This window comes from Schistocerca americana, chromosome 7 (assembly GCF_021461395.2).
Source record: "Schistocerca americana isolate TAMUIC-IGC-003095 chromosome 7, iqSchAmer2.1, whole genome shotgun sequence".
NCBI classification, from domain to species: Eukaryota; Metazoa; Arthropoda; class Insecta; order Orthoptera; family Acrididae; genus Schistocerca; species Schistocerca americana.
Genome location: NC_060125.1, coordinates 405,131,719 through 405,147,326, shown reverse-complemented (window position 1 = coordinate 405,147,326; position 15,608 = coordinate 405,131,719). Strand labels below are relative to the sequence as shown.

General features: G+C 38.0%; 1 protein-coding gene across 2 annotated transcripts in view; it reads left to right on the top strand.

Moving 5' to 3' along the window:
• Positions 1 to 15,608, top strand: part of LOC124622009 (LARGE xylosyl- and glucuronyltransferase 1-like) — a 177,637-nt gene that overhangs the window by 48,058 nt on the left and 113,971 nt on the right. For both annotated transcript variants that reach the window (XM_047147560.1, XM_047147561.1), the window contains 3 exons: positions 4,487 to 4,736; positions 13,507 to 13,674; positions 13,785 to 13,965. In XM_047147560.1, coding sequence (XP_047003516.1) covers positions 4,487 to 4,736; positions 13,507 to 13,674; positions 13,785 to 13,965 — 599 coding nt within the window. The remainder of the gene's footprint in view (positions 1 to 4,486; positions 4,737 to 13,506; positions 13,675 to 13,784; positions 13,966 to 15,608) is intronic.

Sequence of the window (15,608 nt, the reverse complement as noted above, 5' to 3'; positions counted from 1 at the left end):
GATAAGCAACTTTCCACACCAGCAGGAAATGCAGAAGATGAAATACCTCACAGTATGCTGAAGGCAAGTGTAGAATACAGTTGGCTTTTCCCACGCAATGTTGACATAATGGTAGCATGGTTCAGAAGAAAAATTTGAATTTATGAAAATGCTTCTTTTGAAAAATTGTTTTGTGATGTGTGACTGCTGATTTATTTTTCCTCTAATCAGTTACATTAAATGGGTTTAATATAAATGATTCCTTTTGGACAGTAATTTCAATAAACATGATCTGTGATGTTAATAAATGCGATGCAATTCATAGATATTTTTCATTTTCAATGAAACACCAAAAATCAATCAAATTAGACAAAAAGTAATGAACTACTTAAAAAAAATGCCGGCCGCGGTGGTCTCGCGGTTCTAGGCGCGCAGTCCGGAACCGCGCGATTGCTACAGTCGCAGGTTCGAATCCTGCCTCGGGCATGGATGTGTGTGATGTCCTTAGGTTAGTTAGGTTTAAGTAGTTCTAAGTTCTAGGGGACTGATGACCACAGCTGTTAAGTCCCATAGTGCTCAGAGCCATTTGAACTATTTTGAACTTCAAAAATAAGTAAACAAAAGCTAATACAAGAATTGGCAAAAGAAACCAAAATTGGCAAAGAAATAACTCCAAAATTGGCAAAAAATAACACCAAAATTGGGAGAAAGATATTAAAAAATAGCACCAAAATTGGAAAAAAATTGTCAAAAAGTATTAAAAAAATTTCAAAGAATATTACCAAATTAAAAAAATACCATAATTGATAAAAATTGACAAAATAACACTGAAATTGGCAAAAAATGACACCAAACTGACAAATAGTAACACCGAAATCAGCCACAAAATAAAACTGTATTTTCCTGTCCCTAGTTATAGGGGGACATACAGTTTAATGTGGATTCCAAACTGTGGTGCAACATAATCACACTATAGACTTTGGATCATTATTAGCAACTGAAACATACAAAATCAATAAACACTTATGAAAGCACCTGTTAAGAAGCTACTTTTCCCAATTAACGAAAAAGATTATTGAGTTGTGCATAAATTCAGTGAAACCCTAGCATCAAAGCAAGTGCTGACAATTAATTGACTTTCAGTGATTTCTATCATCCTGAAACAGAGATTCTAAATACAATGCAACAGCCTGGATATGTGACATGAGTAGAGAAATGGGCATTTCAAAGCAAATGACATGCAGAGCTGTGAGTATCATATTATCAAATGTATTATCAATAACATAAACAGATCCAGTTTCAGACAGCAAATATTTATAGATATTGAAAAGTCGGACAAGTTTCTCTATTTCCATGGAAAAAGACAGAAGAGGAAAAAGTAAGATCAAGGCAGTCAGAATGAGCCATTGAGTATGGGGACCTACTAGGGCCAAGGAGCTGTAAAATTGTGGAGGATATGCTGTAAACAGATTCAGAAGGTGTAGGTTGCAGTAGGTACTGGGAGGTGAAGAACCTTGCACAGGATAGAGTAGCATGGAGAACTGCATCAAACCAGTCTCTGGGCTGAAGACCACAACAACAACAACAACAACAACAACAACATGCTGTAAGGACTGTTACCAGTTGTGCAGTTCAGAGGAGTTGATGAGACACAGATGGCATACATTTTGAGGCAGCTATTCAAGTCATTGTTGCTATGGTGTGCAGTGCATTTCACAACTTGTTGCTCACATGTGCAGGTACATATTGTTGATGGCTGTATGTGTACGTAGTCAGTTGGTTAAGTGTTGTACCGACATAGAATGCTGCTAATTAATTGCTACACATGTTAATATAATGTGGAAGGTTTCAAATGTGGTTCTTCTTTCGGCGTGATAGTAAATGCTTGAGACTGGACTGCAAAACAAGACGGATGTATGATACAGGTCTTATGCCAGGTTTGTCCATATGAAATGACCAGTGGGGCGAGGGACTGAGAGTGCAGTGGTATAGGCATGAACAAGGTTACGGCATAGATTGGGTTGATGATGGAATGCTACTTTTGTGATGAGGGTAGGTTTTTGGAGAGGATATCCTTCACATATTTGCATCATATTATTTCTCTGTATTTATTATTTGTTTAAAGCTCCTTGGACCTATGCTCCTCTTTTTGGACCCCCTCCACTTACTCCTTGCTCACTACTTGCTTTGCCAATTCAGTCTGCCTTAATGGCAGTTTCCATTGTGTTATCAGTTTCATTGTAGTTAATCAAATGACACCAAACTGACAAATAATAACACCGAAATCAGCCACAAAATAAAACTATATTTTCCTGTCCCTAGTTATAGGGGGACATACAGTTTAATGTGGATTCCAAACTGTGGTGCAACATAATCACACTATAGACTTTCGACGTATTATTATTCTGCTGGAGGTATAAGGCGGTGTGCATACTGGAGCAATATGACAATTATCGTATATGATAGACACAACTTTTGTGCTTTTAAATGCACTTTAGGTGCAAAACAGGTACACAGCTGTGATAGTGACATCTCGACATCTCTCTTTCAGTTCGATATCAAGAGACGCAATATGCTGTTTTCTCACTGATTAGTTCAGATTATGTTCTGTGGCATCAAGATGACAAACACAAAGAAAAATATGTTTTTTAACTTAATCATCAACATTGTGCGAATAAATCTGTTTTTGTGGAATTGCACAGTAAAAATAACATCACAGGACTGGCATGGAAGAAGATAGCAGTGGAATTAAAAGACACTGATAAGAAGGGTGTTATAATTAACTCTGTTACTTAGTATCAAGCTATATAATTGCCTATTTCAGTATGCATATTGCCATTGTATAGGGGTTGCTAATTCAGAATTTAGAAAATAGTTTATTTATCTTGCAAGCATATAGCTTGTGGAAAAGTGGTGTTATTGAGCACATGCACAACAGGAAATATTGAAATAATTTAAATCATAAAATTTTCCTCCATGAATGTGAATAAAACTATGTGGGAAACATGCTGCCTTTACTATTTTCGCTGCACATTTCTGTTTGCAAGATATTAGTCACTCATGCACATAAAATTTAATCACAAAGTTCCAAAAGCACATTTTACATTTTTCCTTCTCTAGAAAGGCAATAACTGTGTATTTGTTTCGTTTTGCTTAACACCATTTTTGGATAAGGTTGTATTTAGTATGGAAGTAGAGGGAAAGCTTTGTCAGAAACAATCATGTGGAAACTGGGTGTTCACTATATTACCTGGCAAAGTTGTTATATTTGAGACAAACAGTTTAACTTGTTTTAAAAATTGACAAATTATTGATGAACAAAATACTGCATCATTACTATTTATTCTGTAGTCCAAAACATGAATAGCAGTAAAAATTCCACGTGCATTGGCCACAGCGATGAGAACAATTGAAAAGTAACCACTGTAATTGAGATAACTGGATTCTGCATTGCCAAACCATTCCACATGAATATTTTTACCGGCAACAGAACCTATTTACTAACTGAATTGCCAGATGAGATTGATAGAGAAATTTTGAGTGCTCCATTTTCTTTGAGTATGGACGTAACCAGTTGGATATCAACTTTGATCCTTTTCCAACTAATACTTTGAATGATCAAATTGCATGGTATTCACAAATCTCTCAGTTTCTTAAAGCATAGTTACATTTTCACTGCAGTTTTCCTCCTTACTGAATGATGAGTACTATAAGCTTCTAATGAATTTTAATTTTATTGCAGTGACTTATCTTAGTGTAATGAGTAGTTTTGCACAATCAATTTCTGGGCTTCTTTCATAAAATTGTTGAAACCTAGTTTCATTTTAAGACAGTTCTGATGAAACAAATGTTGAATTGTACTTCACATGAATCAAATTATGTGGATGTACCCAATATTTTCTTTTCTCTCTCTTTGTATTTAAATACCAGTACTGTAACCACCACAGCATCATCATTCAACAAGCTCACAATTAAAACTTACCGAGAAAAATCTACAGCTATCCATCATATTGTATAGAAAAGACCAAAGATATCCTAAGATAATTACATAATTACAAATCACATTTATCCTGTGACAGTTATCATATCACACCAGTGTGCACTCCACATAAGAGATCAAGATGTAAATCAGCGCTGTAAATGAAACACACCAAACGTTGTTCCTTTGATCCTATTTTGAATACATTGTTTAATAATGAGAGAGCGTATCACATTCCACCTTTAAAAGGAAGTGCTGATTGTCAGACAGACACATAAAATGTAAATGCAATTGCTTAAGTTGTCAAACTTTTGTTATTCTTCAGAACAGATTTAAGATGCATGAGTACAATTCTTCCTTTTAAACCTCTCTTTATTTATTTGTTACCCAAAACTTGGTACTTTCTGTTAAAACAGGTTGTTCATGCGTTCTGCAAGTCATCGTTAATAAGACATCAATTATTGTATTAATAAGTAAAAATGAGCCTGCAAAATCTTGACTTCCATTCACACGACTTTCTGTCATCAGGTATAACACAGGAGTGATACTTCTGCAATTGCAACGCTTGCGTGAACTGGGATGGGGCCACTTGTGGCGCCTCATTGCTGAGAAGGATCTTATTACCATGCTTGCCACAAGCCTTGCAGACCAGGACATATTCAATGCAATAATAAAGCAACATCCATATCTGGTGTATAATTTACCTTGTCAGTGGAATGTACAACTCAGTGATAATACTCGAAGTGAACTGTGCTACACAGAAGTCACTGACCTGAAGGTTTGTATCATCACATTATCCCCCCCTCACGCTCTCCTGCAACCCTCCTCTCCTCCCTCTTTCCTCCCCCCCCCCCCCCCCCCCCCCCACACACACACACATACCCATATCCATGAAGATCCTGATAAAACTATAATTGTTATGAAAGAACCAACAATAGACACAAAAAAACAACAATTGGGAAATGCTGTTACATTGGTTGAACAAACACCTGCAAATATTTTATACATGTGAGATGAGAGAAGCATACAAGCACAAAAGGTGGGATGTGAAATAATGTATAGTGTTCGAACTGTAGGTCACACCTAAAAAGACTAGCAAATGCGTCCTTCCTGTGAATATTCACACCTCTTCCCTATGTAACAGGCACGAAATAATCTTCAAACTTTCTCCTGAGTTACACTGCTCTTCACATTAGACCTTTACTCCAAGCTTTTTTGACACTGAGGGAACGGACGTGATAGTTGCATTACATTTGTCATTCGTGTGCTAGTTAAACTATATCCTGCCTTCCTGTTTTTCTTCCATTGACAAACTAGGACCAGTATACGGGCCTGTCAAAGCACATTTTTTCAGAAGCTGTTGGATATGTTTTAAGTCTTTATTTGTAGTTGATGTCGTTTACTATGTATACAGGGCTATTACAAATGATTGAAGCGATTTCATAAATTCACTGTAGCTCCATTCATTGACATATGGTCACGGACACACTACAGATACGTAGAAAAACTCATAAAGTTTTGTTCGGCTGAAGCCGCACTTCAGGTTTCTGCCGCCAGAGCGCTCGAGAGCGCAGTGAGACAAAATGGCGACAGGAGCTGAGAAAGTGTATGTCGTGCTTGAAATGCACTCACATCAGTCAGTCATAACAGTGCAATGACACTTCAGGACGAAGTTCAACAAAGATCCACCAACTGCTAACTCCATTCGGCGATGGTATGCGCAGTTTAAAGCTTCTGGATGCCTCTGTAAGGGGAAATCAACGGGTCGGCCTGCAGTGAGCGAAGAAACGGTTGAACGCGTGCGGGCAAGTTTCACGCATAGTGATGCGAAAGATTCAGTGTTTAAACCTCCTCCACCAAGAAACGTGCCAGAACTGCGAGCTCGCATCAACAATGCTTTCGAACTCATTGATGGGGACATGCTGCGCCGAGTGTGGGAGGAACTTGATTATCAGCTTGATGTCTGCCGAATCACTAAAGGGGCACACATCGAACATTTGTGAATGCCTAAAAAAACTTTTTGAGTTTTTGTATGTGTGTGCAAAGCATTGTGAAAATATCTCAAATAATAAAGTTATTGTAGAGCTGTGAAATCGCTTCAATCATTTGTAATAACCCTGTACATGTTTTTGTGCTACCCATTCGAGGTTAGTCGAACATTGAGTGGAACGGATGGCAATAGATGATAAATAATCGTGTTTAATTAAGGGAGATGACAAATAGCCAAGACTGAAAGTAGGAGTCTATCTGTTAAATTGTGAAAGAAATGTTTCTTTGAGTGCAGTGAATAAACTAACATCAAACAAAGTGAAACCACTGAAAGCTAAGTATGATGTATAATCTGTCATACAGAAGTATGTTAAGGTATTTAACCTTCCTTCCTTCCATTGTATGTGTCGCCCACATGAAAACAGACAAAAAGAAAGGCGGTGGAAAGTAAGGAAAGTGAATTGACTTTTTTTTTTCTTTTTTTGGAGGGAGGTGGGGGGTGTCATCAACAACCTGAAGACTGCTTTGAATACCAGTGGTGATTTGCAAAGCATGGTGCTTGTATGCCCTCATCTTCCTCCAACCCGAAAAATGGTTCACGTGCCTAGTTGTAGGAGGACCTACATCTTAATCTGTACAAACACTCTACTTCTTTTGTACGTATACACTAAGTACTACATGAAATGAAATCAACTAAATGCAAGAGGAAGAAAACAATAAAAAGAAAACTGTCGTTCCAGTTGGGAACGAGCTCTGAGCTTTTAAGTTGTGTTAGCTAAGACTTAAACGAGTTGACCACTAAAGAGAGCACAGTTTGAAGACACTTCATACAATATTGCTGTCAAAATTGAAAGTTGTACATTTGAGTAAAAACCTAATATTTGCCAGGAGAATGAAAAAAACAGTGTGTCTTTGTTCGGATGGAATTATGCCGACAAAAAATAATGAGACAAATTCAGAAATAAATACTTTATTAAAAATGTTTTAAAAGCCGTATCAGAAAAATGACTGGTTCTGAGTGCCGAAAAGAAATTTTTTACTAGTTTATTCTTGCAAAGAAGCAAACAGCAACTAACTACTGTTAACAGTGATGTTTATTTGCAAAAATAGCACTGTTAATGGTTTCAAACCAATGGGTTTATATTTAGTTCTTGTTTTATATTGTATTAATTGTTGGCTTTTTTTATCAACAACTAATGTAAACAACAATGTGACTACTCAAGCTGATCCTGTCGGTTCTAAATGGTAACGGCACTATTCGTGTAAATAAATTGCATTATTAAACAGTAGCTGGTTACTGTTTTCGTATTTGCAAGAATCAACTTGTATACGGTTGTTGTTGTTGTTGTTGTTGTTGTGGTCTTCAGTCCTGAGACTGGTTTGATGCAGCTCTCCATGCTACTCGATCCTGTGCAAGCTTCTTCATCTCCCAGTACTTACTGCAATCCACATCCTTCTGGATGTGCTTAGTGATTTCATCTCTTGGTCTCCCTCTACGATTTTTACCCTCCACACTGCCCTCCAATGCTAAATTGGTGATCCCTTGATGCCTCAGAACATGTCCTACTAACCGGTCCCTTCTTTTTGTCAAGTTGTGCCACAAACTCCTCTTCTCCCCAATCCTATTCAATACTTCCTCATTAGTTATGTGATCTACCCATCTAATCTTCAGCATTCTTCTGTAGCACCACATTTCAAAAGCTTCTGTTCTTGTCTTGTCCAAACTATTTATCGTCCATGTTTCACTTCCATACATGGCTACACTACATAAAACTACTTTCAGAAACGACTTCCTGACACTTAAATCTATACTCGATGTTAACAGATTTCTCTTCTTCAGAAGCGCTTTCCTTGCCATTGCCAGTCTACATTTTATATCCACTCTGCTTCGACCATTATCAGTTATTTTGCTCCCCAAATAGCAAAACTCCTTTACTACTTTAAGTGTCTCATTTCCTAATCTAATTCCCTCAGCATCACCTGACTTAATTCAACTACATTCCATTATCCTCATTTTGCTTTTGTTGATGTTCATCTTATATTTTCCTTTCAAGACACTGTCCATTCCGTTCAACTGCTCTTCCAAGTCCTTTGCTGCCTCTGATAGAATTACAATGTCATCGGCGAACTTCAAAGTTTTTATTTCTTCTCCATTGATTTTAATACCTACTCCGAATTTTTCTTTTGTTTCCTTTACTGCTTGCTCAATATACGGTTTGAATAACTTCGGGGAGAGGCTACATCCCTGTCTCACTCCCTTCCCAACCACTGCTTCCATTTCATTCCCCTCGACTCTTATAACGGCCATCTGGTTTCTGTACAAATTGTAAATAGCCTTTCGCTCCCTGTATTTTACCCCTGCCACCTTTAGAATTTGAAAGAGAGTATTCCAGTGAACATAGTCAAAAGCTTTCTCTAAGTCTACAAATGCTAGAAAAGTAGGTTTGCCTTTCCTTAATCTTTCTTCTAAGATAAGTCGTAAGGTCAGTATTGCCTCACGTGTTCCAATATTTCTACGGAATCCAAACTGATCTTCCCTGAGGTCGGCTTCTACCAGTTTTTCCATTCGTCTGTAAAGAATTCACGCTAGTATTTTGCAGCTATGACTTATTAAACTGATAGTTCGGTAATTTTCACATCTGTCAACAACTGCTTTCTTTGGGATTGGAATTATTATATTCTTCTTGAAGTCTGAGGGCATTTCGCCTGTTTCATACATCTTGCTCACCAGATGGTAGAGTTTTGTCAGGACTGGCTCTCCCAAAGCCATCAGTAGTTCTAATGGAATGTTGTCTACTCCCGGGGCCTTGTTTCGACTCAGCCCTTTCAGTGCGCTGTCAAACACGCAGTATCGTATCTCCCATTTCATCTTCATCTACATCCTCTTCCGTTTCCATAATATTGTCCTCAAGTACATCGCCCTTGTATAGACCCTCTATATACTCCTACCACCTTTCTGCTTTCACTTCTTTGCTTAGAACTGGGTTTCCATCTGAGCTCTTGATATTCATACAAGTGGTTCTCTTTTCTCCAAAGGTCTCGTTAATTTTCCTGTAGGCAGTAACTATCTTACCCCTAGTGAGATAAGCCTCTACGTCCGTACATTTGTTCTCTAGCCATCCCTGCTTAGCCATTTTGCACTTCCTGTCGATCTTATTTTTGAGACGCCTGTATTCCTTTTTGCCTGCTTCATTTACTGCATTTTTATATTTTCTCCTTTCGTCAATTAAGTTCAATATTTCTTCTGTTACCCAAGGAGTTCTACTAGCCCTCATCTTTTTACCTACTTGATCCTCTGCTGCCTTCACTACTTCATCCCTCAGAGCTACCCATTCTTCTTCTACTATACTTCTTTCCCCCATTCCTGTCAATTGTTCCCTTATGCTCTCCCTGAAACTCTATACAACCTCTGGTTCTTTCACTTTATCCAGGTCCCATCTCCTTAAATTCCCACCTTATTGCAGTTTGTTCAGTTTTGATCTATAGTTCATAACCAATAGATTGTGGTCAGAGTCCACATCTGCCCCTGGAAATGTCTTACAATTTAAAACCTGGTTCCTAAATCTCTCTGTCTTACCATTATATAATCTGTCTGATACCTTCTAGTATCTCCAGGATTCTTCTAACCTTCTTTCATGATTCTTGAACCAAGTGTTAGCTATGATTAAGTTATGCTCTGTGCAAAACTCTACCAGGCGGCTTCCTCTTTCATTTCTTAGCCCCAACCCATATTCACCTACTATGTTTCCTTCTCTCCCTTTTCCTACTCTCGAATTCCAGTCACCCATGACTGTTAAATTTTCGTCTCCCTTCACTACCTGAATAATTTCTTTTATCTCATCATACATTTCTTCAATTTCTTCATCATCTGCAGAGCTAGTTGGCATATAAACTTGTACTACTGTAGTAGCGTGGTCTTTGTGTCTATCTTGGCCCAATAATGCGTTCACTATGCTGTTTTGTAGTAGCTTATCCGCACTCCTATTTTCCTATTCATTATTAAACCGACTCCTGCATTACCCCTATTTGATTTTGTGTTTATAACCCTGTATTCACCTGACCAAAAGTCTTGTTCCTCTGCCACCGAACTTCGCTGATTCCCACTATATCTAACTTTAACCTATCCATTTCCCTTTTTAAATTTTCTAATCTACCTGCCCGATTAAGGGATCTGACATTCCACACTCTGATCCGTAGAATGCCAGTTTTCTTTTTCCTGATAACGACGTCCTCTTGAGTAGTCCCCGCCTGGAGATCCGAATGGGGGACTATTTTACCTCTGGAATATTTTACCCAAGAGGACGCCATCATCAATTTATCCATACAGTAAAGCTGCATGCCCTCGGGAAAAAATTACAGCTGTAGTTTCCCCTTGCTTTCAGCCGTTCACAGTACCGGCACAGCAAGGCCGTTTTTGGTTAATGTTGCAAGGCCAGGTCAGTCAATCATCCAGACTGTTGCCACTGCAACTACTGAAAAGGCTGCTGCCCCTCTTCAGGAACCACACGTTTGTCTGGCCTCTAAACAGATACCCCTCCATTGTGGTTGCACTTAGGGTATAGCTATCTGTATCGCAGAGGCACGCAAGCCTCTCCACCAACGGCACGGTCCATGGTTCATGGGGAAGTATATGGCTAGAATCTCAAAAATGACAGTTTTTGACAATATAAACAAGAAGAAAGTTTTTATTCCAAATTCCATTAACATTGTGGCACTGTTTTGTCTGTGATAATAAAATACAGCATCAAGTTTTTAACTAGCTGAACCATAGCCAACAAAACCAGTTTCTCACATTTTTAGATTTTGGGACTCCAGGGGGAAGCACAGCTTGACACAAAGACCATTCACCACTTAGTAATGTATGCCTGAAAGACTTTTTCCGTTTGTCATGTGGATCAAATCTGGGTACATACAACAGAGTACTGATAACTCCAACAGCTTTGTAAAAAAAAAAAAAAAAAAAAAGGGGGGGGGGGGGGGGGGGCAGGCACTTAGAACATTTTCCATTTCTGCTCTTTACTTGCCTTAAGCCATAGTGATTGAATGTAGAGGAATCATGTCATATCTGAATATTTTAGTTCTAAAGGCTGGCCTGTACATACAGTCCAGAGGTGAAATACCAATACTGCTAATAGTCACATTTAAAAGCAGTAAAACTATTCCAAGCTTGTGGAACTATTAGTTCCTCAAATAGGAAAGAGGGTTAGGGCTGGGAAGGTTGGAAAGGAAAGGCAGGTCACTGGGAAACCTGTTAGAGAGGGAGCTGCCTGTTGTCCCTTCCAGCTGGGATCTGAGTGGTCTGCCTATCCTCCTAATTCTTTCCCAACCTATGCGTTTTTCCACCCTGTGGTCAGAATTAATTGTTCCAAAAGTGAGGTGTTGTGTCTTTTTTGTAGTGTTATGTCTACCTGAAGTGCTAGTATTTTGCCTATTGTATGTAAATATTAGCCAATCATTTTGTCATATTGTGATCTTACAATTATCTCATATGAATTCTCCTTGTGATGTTTTAGTTGGCCCTTTGATATTTGTTGCACAGAATTACTGAAAATTGTGTATGTTCACCACCCAGGGCCTATTCCAGAACATTTTCTACCTAAGTGACAGGTCATTTGGTGCCTCCACCCTTTGGAGTTTGCCCACCCATGGGTTATTAGTAGGTCATTTAAAAATAAATCTAAATCTGTTGATTGTGGAAATGGCTTTTTTTTTCTTTTAAAATAATTACTATGTAGATATTTTTCTTTAAACAGAAATACATTTCTTAATGTTATTGCAGTGCTAAATATTAATAGAAAAAACAATTTCCATTTACAGTAATTCCTGAGATCTTTAAATGTATTCAGTGGAAACAGAAAGAACTAGACCCGTTGAATTGTTCTATTTCAGTAAAAACATGCTGATTATAAAACACAAAATCCTTGTGGTCGTTTTTAGTTTAATAAAGGAAATTTATAATTCTATAATTTACAAATTATGTCACTTTCTATCAGAAGAAGTGGGACAGGAAAAAAATGTCTAATTTTATATTGACACGTTAAACATAAGATAATGTTTAGTTGTCTAAGCTGTATGTTACATGTGAAGAACTCACCAGAAATTAGGTAAAGTTCAGAAAATATGCCACAATAGCAGCCGAACGCTGATGAGCATAGTCACATTTGTATATGTGCAATAAGAAAGAGAGATATTCTGTGAGGATAGCCATGTGAGGACAAGACATGGGACACACATTGTAACTTTTAAAGTATAGTGTGGGCAAAATAAAACTGGGTTGTAAAATAATTACATTGAGACTGACACCGGATTTCTGTTGTTCGAACTCTTTTTTGATAGTTATGGTTTTAATTTACCATAGAGGCTGTTTCATGCCATTTTGCCAGTAAGTTTTGCATTGCTGACTTTGGGAGGTTTTGCCAAAACTCTTCCAGACTGAAACTCTTGTGCAAACCATTGCGCACAAATTTTCCATGAATTGCGCTTCACGTAACAGTTGACAATGAATACCCACTGTTTTATTGAGAACACCATTTTATATTGCATTCAACTGGTCACTAAACATGTTTGCACATCTCACTCACTCAAACATAATGACATAGTGAAGTACTCTTACACAGTGTTTCAGAGATGAGCATTTGAAGAGATGTGACAGCAACTGTTAGTGCATGAATATTATGATTTCCAGCATTTTCTGTGATAGGCAATTCCCCTGTTCATTAACAGGGGTCAATTCCGTGACAGTCTTACACACATCTTCCCAGTCAGTTTTATTTTTCTCATCTGCAGTATTGCCTTTTTGGTTAAGATAGGTCTTGATTGAAATTTGTGCCCTCGTAAATGGAATTTGATCAGAAAGTTCACATTTCAAATACATTTATGTTACCTAGGGTGGTATTTAATGCTGAAGTCGGTGGTGGCTCGTAACTACACATTCACAACTGTCTCCTAGCGGCTTGTTTGTGGGCTCGTATTTACTGGATCATTTTTGATCATATTATCATATACTTTCAACTGTGTCAGTTTCTGCTGCTAATTATGGAACCTCCTGTACGCAAATGTTGCATGTGGGCACCTCTCTCAGCTTGACACCCAAGCAGTCGACACATACATAAGTGCTTTTTTGTGATGAATATTTCATCATTTTAGGCACAATGGAAGATTTACAGGATTTTTAAATTTCTTCATTGATTAAGTGAGAACTCATTTGTTAGATAAATTGTATAAGCAGGTCAGAGAAAATGAAGTTAATTAACACAGTCTCTTAAAATTTCATTTGTCCTGTTAGCAATCTAATTGAGGATGTATATATTTGGTAATTAAATCTGGTATATAATTATGGTAGATTTCTTTTTAATAAATCACTTTCTAATTTTAAAATGTAAAATTGACATTACTGAAATTTTGAAACTTCTTAAAGTCATTGTATGTGTTCCATTGCTATAAAATGGCACTATGGTTGCACATATTTTTTAAATGTATTTGTAATATTTGCACAATAGCATATTATGATGCTGTTTTTGAATTATGCATTCCTGGCAGAAGCAAATTCTTTTTTTCAGGTAATACACTGGAATTCTCCAAAAAAATTAAAAGTAAAAAACAAGCACGTTGAGTTTTTTCGAAACTTGTACCTAACATTTTTGGAATATGATGGTAATCTACTAAGGAGAGAACTTTTTGGTTGCAACAATACCAAGCCCTCTTTGAAAGAAAGAGAACTCAGCAAGGCAAGCGAAGTCACATTGCTGTTAAAAATCTTTGTTTTTTTTCCTTTTTTTTTCTTTTTTTTTCTTCTTTTTAAACTTTACTATTGACAACTCCTTTGTTACTATAACAGCTCAACGAAGAAGACCCGTGTTACGAATTCCGCCGTGCACGAGTCAATAGCCTCAGAACCCATCTCTACTTTTTGGATTATGAATATGAGCCCTCTACTGATGGTTGTGATGTGACACTCGTAGCACAATTGTCCATGGATCGTCTTCAGATGGTTGAGGCACTGTGCAAGCACTGGGAAGGTAACATTGAATTACATAATGAGCTACATACTCAAGGTGGAGTTGAATACAAATGACATTGAATTTAGTTGTTCGCATTATGATTGGATGGAGAAATTATCATGTTTTCAGTCTGTCCCCTTACAGTTTTTTCATACTTTGTTAGTAGAACAACAAATAGTTGAGTTTCTGTCCAGAATTGGTATCTCACTTATTAACATTTTGAGGAAGCTCAAAACAGATTTCTGGAAAAGTCTGTAAAATGTTTAATCAACTTTTTGTTCAGGAATTAAGCTCTTCTATCCAAACAGCGTTATTTGCAACAATAGACAAGAGTCCTAAAGGCGCTTAAGTGAACCGAATAGCAACACTGTTTATTCAAGCTGGCACATATAACAGTTCCATAAATGGATTTCGCATCATGAACAAGCTATGGGGATACTCATTAGATAATCAATCAACACAATTTAGGCTTTCTTGCATTGTTTGACCCAGCTACAAATTATAGATCTTTGATGCAAAACATTATTATTTGTTTTATATACAAACATGTAACATTCTTACTGTTTGTCTTCTTGTTTTGCATTTTTTTGTAAATAATAGCCTACTGACAGTAGTTACTTAATGCCAGAATATGCTTGAATAAAGACCCAATTAAAATGTTCGACAAGGCAGGTTTATAATTCTTAAATTTTTTATTGCTGACATCAACCTTTTGAGAGGAGAGCTAAAACATACACTACTGGCCATTAAAATTGCTACACCATGAAGATGATATGCTACAGACGTGAAATTTAACAGACAGGAAGAAGATTCTGTGATATGCAAATGATTAGCTTTTCAGAGCATTCGCACAAGGTTGGCGCTGGTGGCGACACCTGCAACGTGCTGACATGAGGAAACTTTCCAATCGATTTCTCATACACAAACAGCAGTTGACCAGTGTTGCCTGGTGAAACATTGTTGTGATGCCTTGTGTAAGGAGGAGAAATGCGTACCATCACGTTTCCGACTTTGATAAAGGTCGGATTGTAGCCTATCACGAATGCGGTTTATCATATCGCGACATTGCTGCTCGCGTTGGTCAAGATCCAATGACTGTTAGCAGAATATGGAATCTGTGGGGTCAGAGGGTAATACGGAACGCCGTGCTCGATCCCAATGGCCTCGTATCACTATCAGTCGAGATGACAGGCATCTTATCTGCATGGCTGTAACGGATCATACAGCCACGTCTCGATCCCTGAGTTAACAGATGGGGACGTTTGCAAGACAACAACCATCTGCACAAACAGTTCGACGACGTTTGCAGCAGCATGGACTATCAGCTCGGAGACCATGGCTGTGATTACCCTTGACGCTGCATCACAGACAGGAGTGCCTGCGATGGTATACTCGACGACAAACCTGGGTGCACGAATGGCAAAACGTCATTTTTTCGGATGAATCCAGGTTCTGTTTACAGCATCATGATGGTCGCATCCGTGTTTGGCGACATCGCGGTGAACACACATTGGAAGTGTGTATTCATCATCGCCGTACTGGCGTATCACCCGGCATGATGGTATGGGGTGCCATTGGTTACACGTTTCGGTCACCTCTTGTTTGCATTGACGGCACTTTGACAGTGGACGTTACATTTCAGATGTGTTATGACCCTTGGC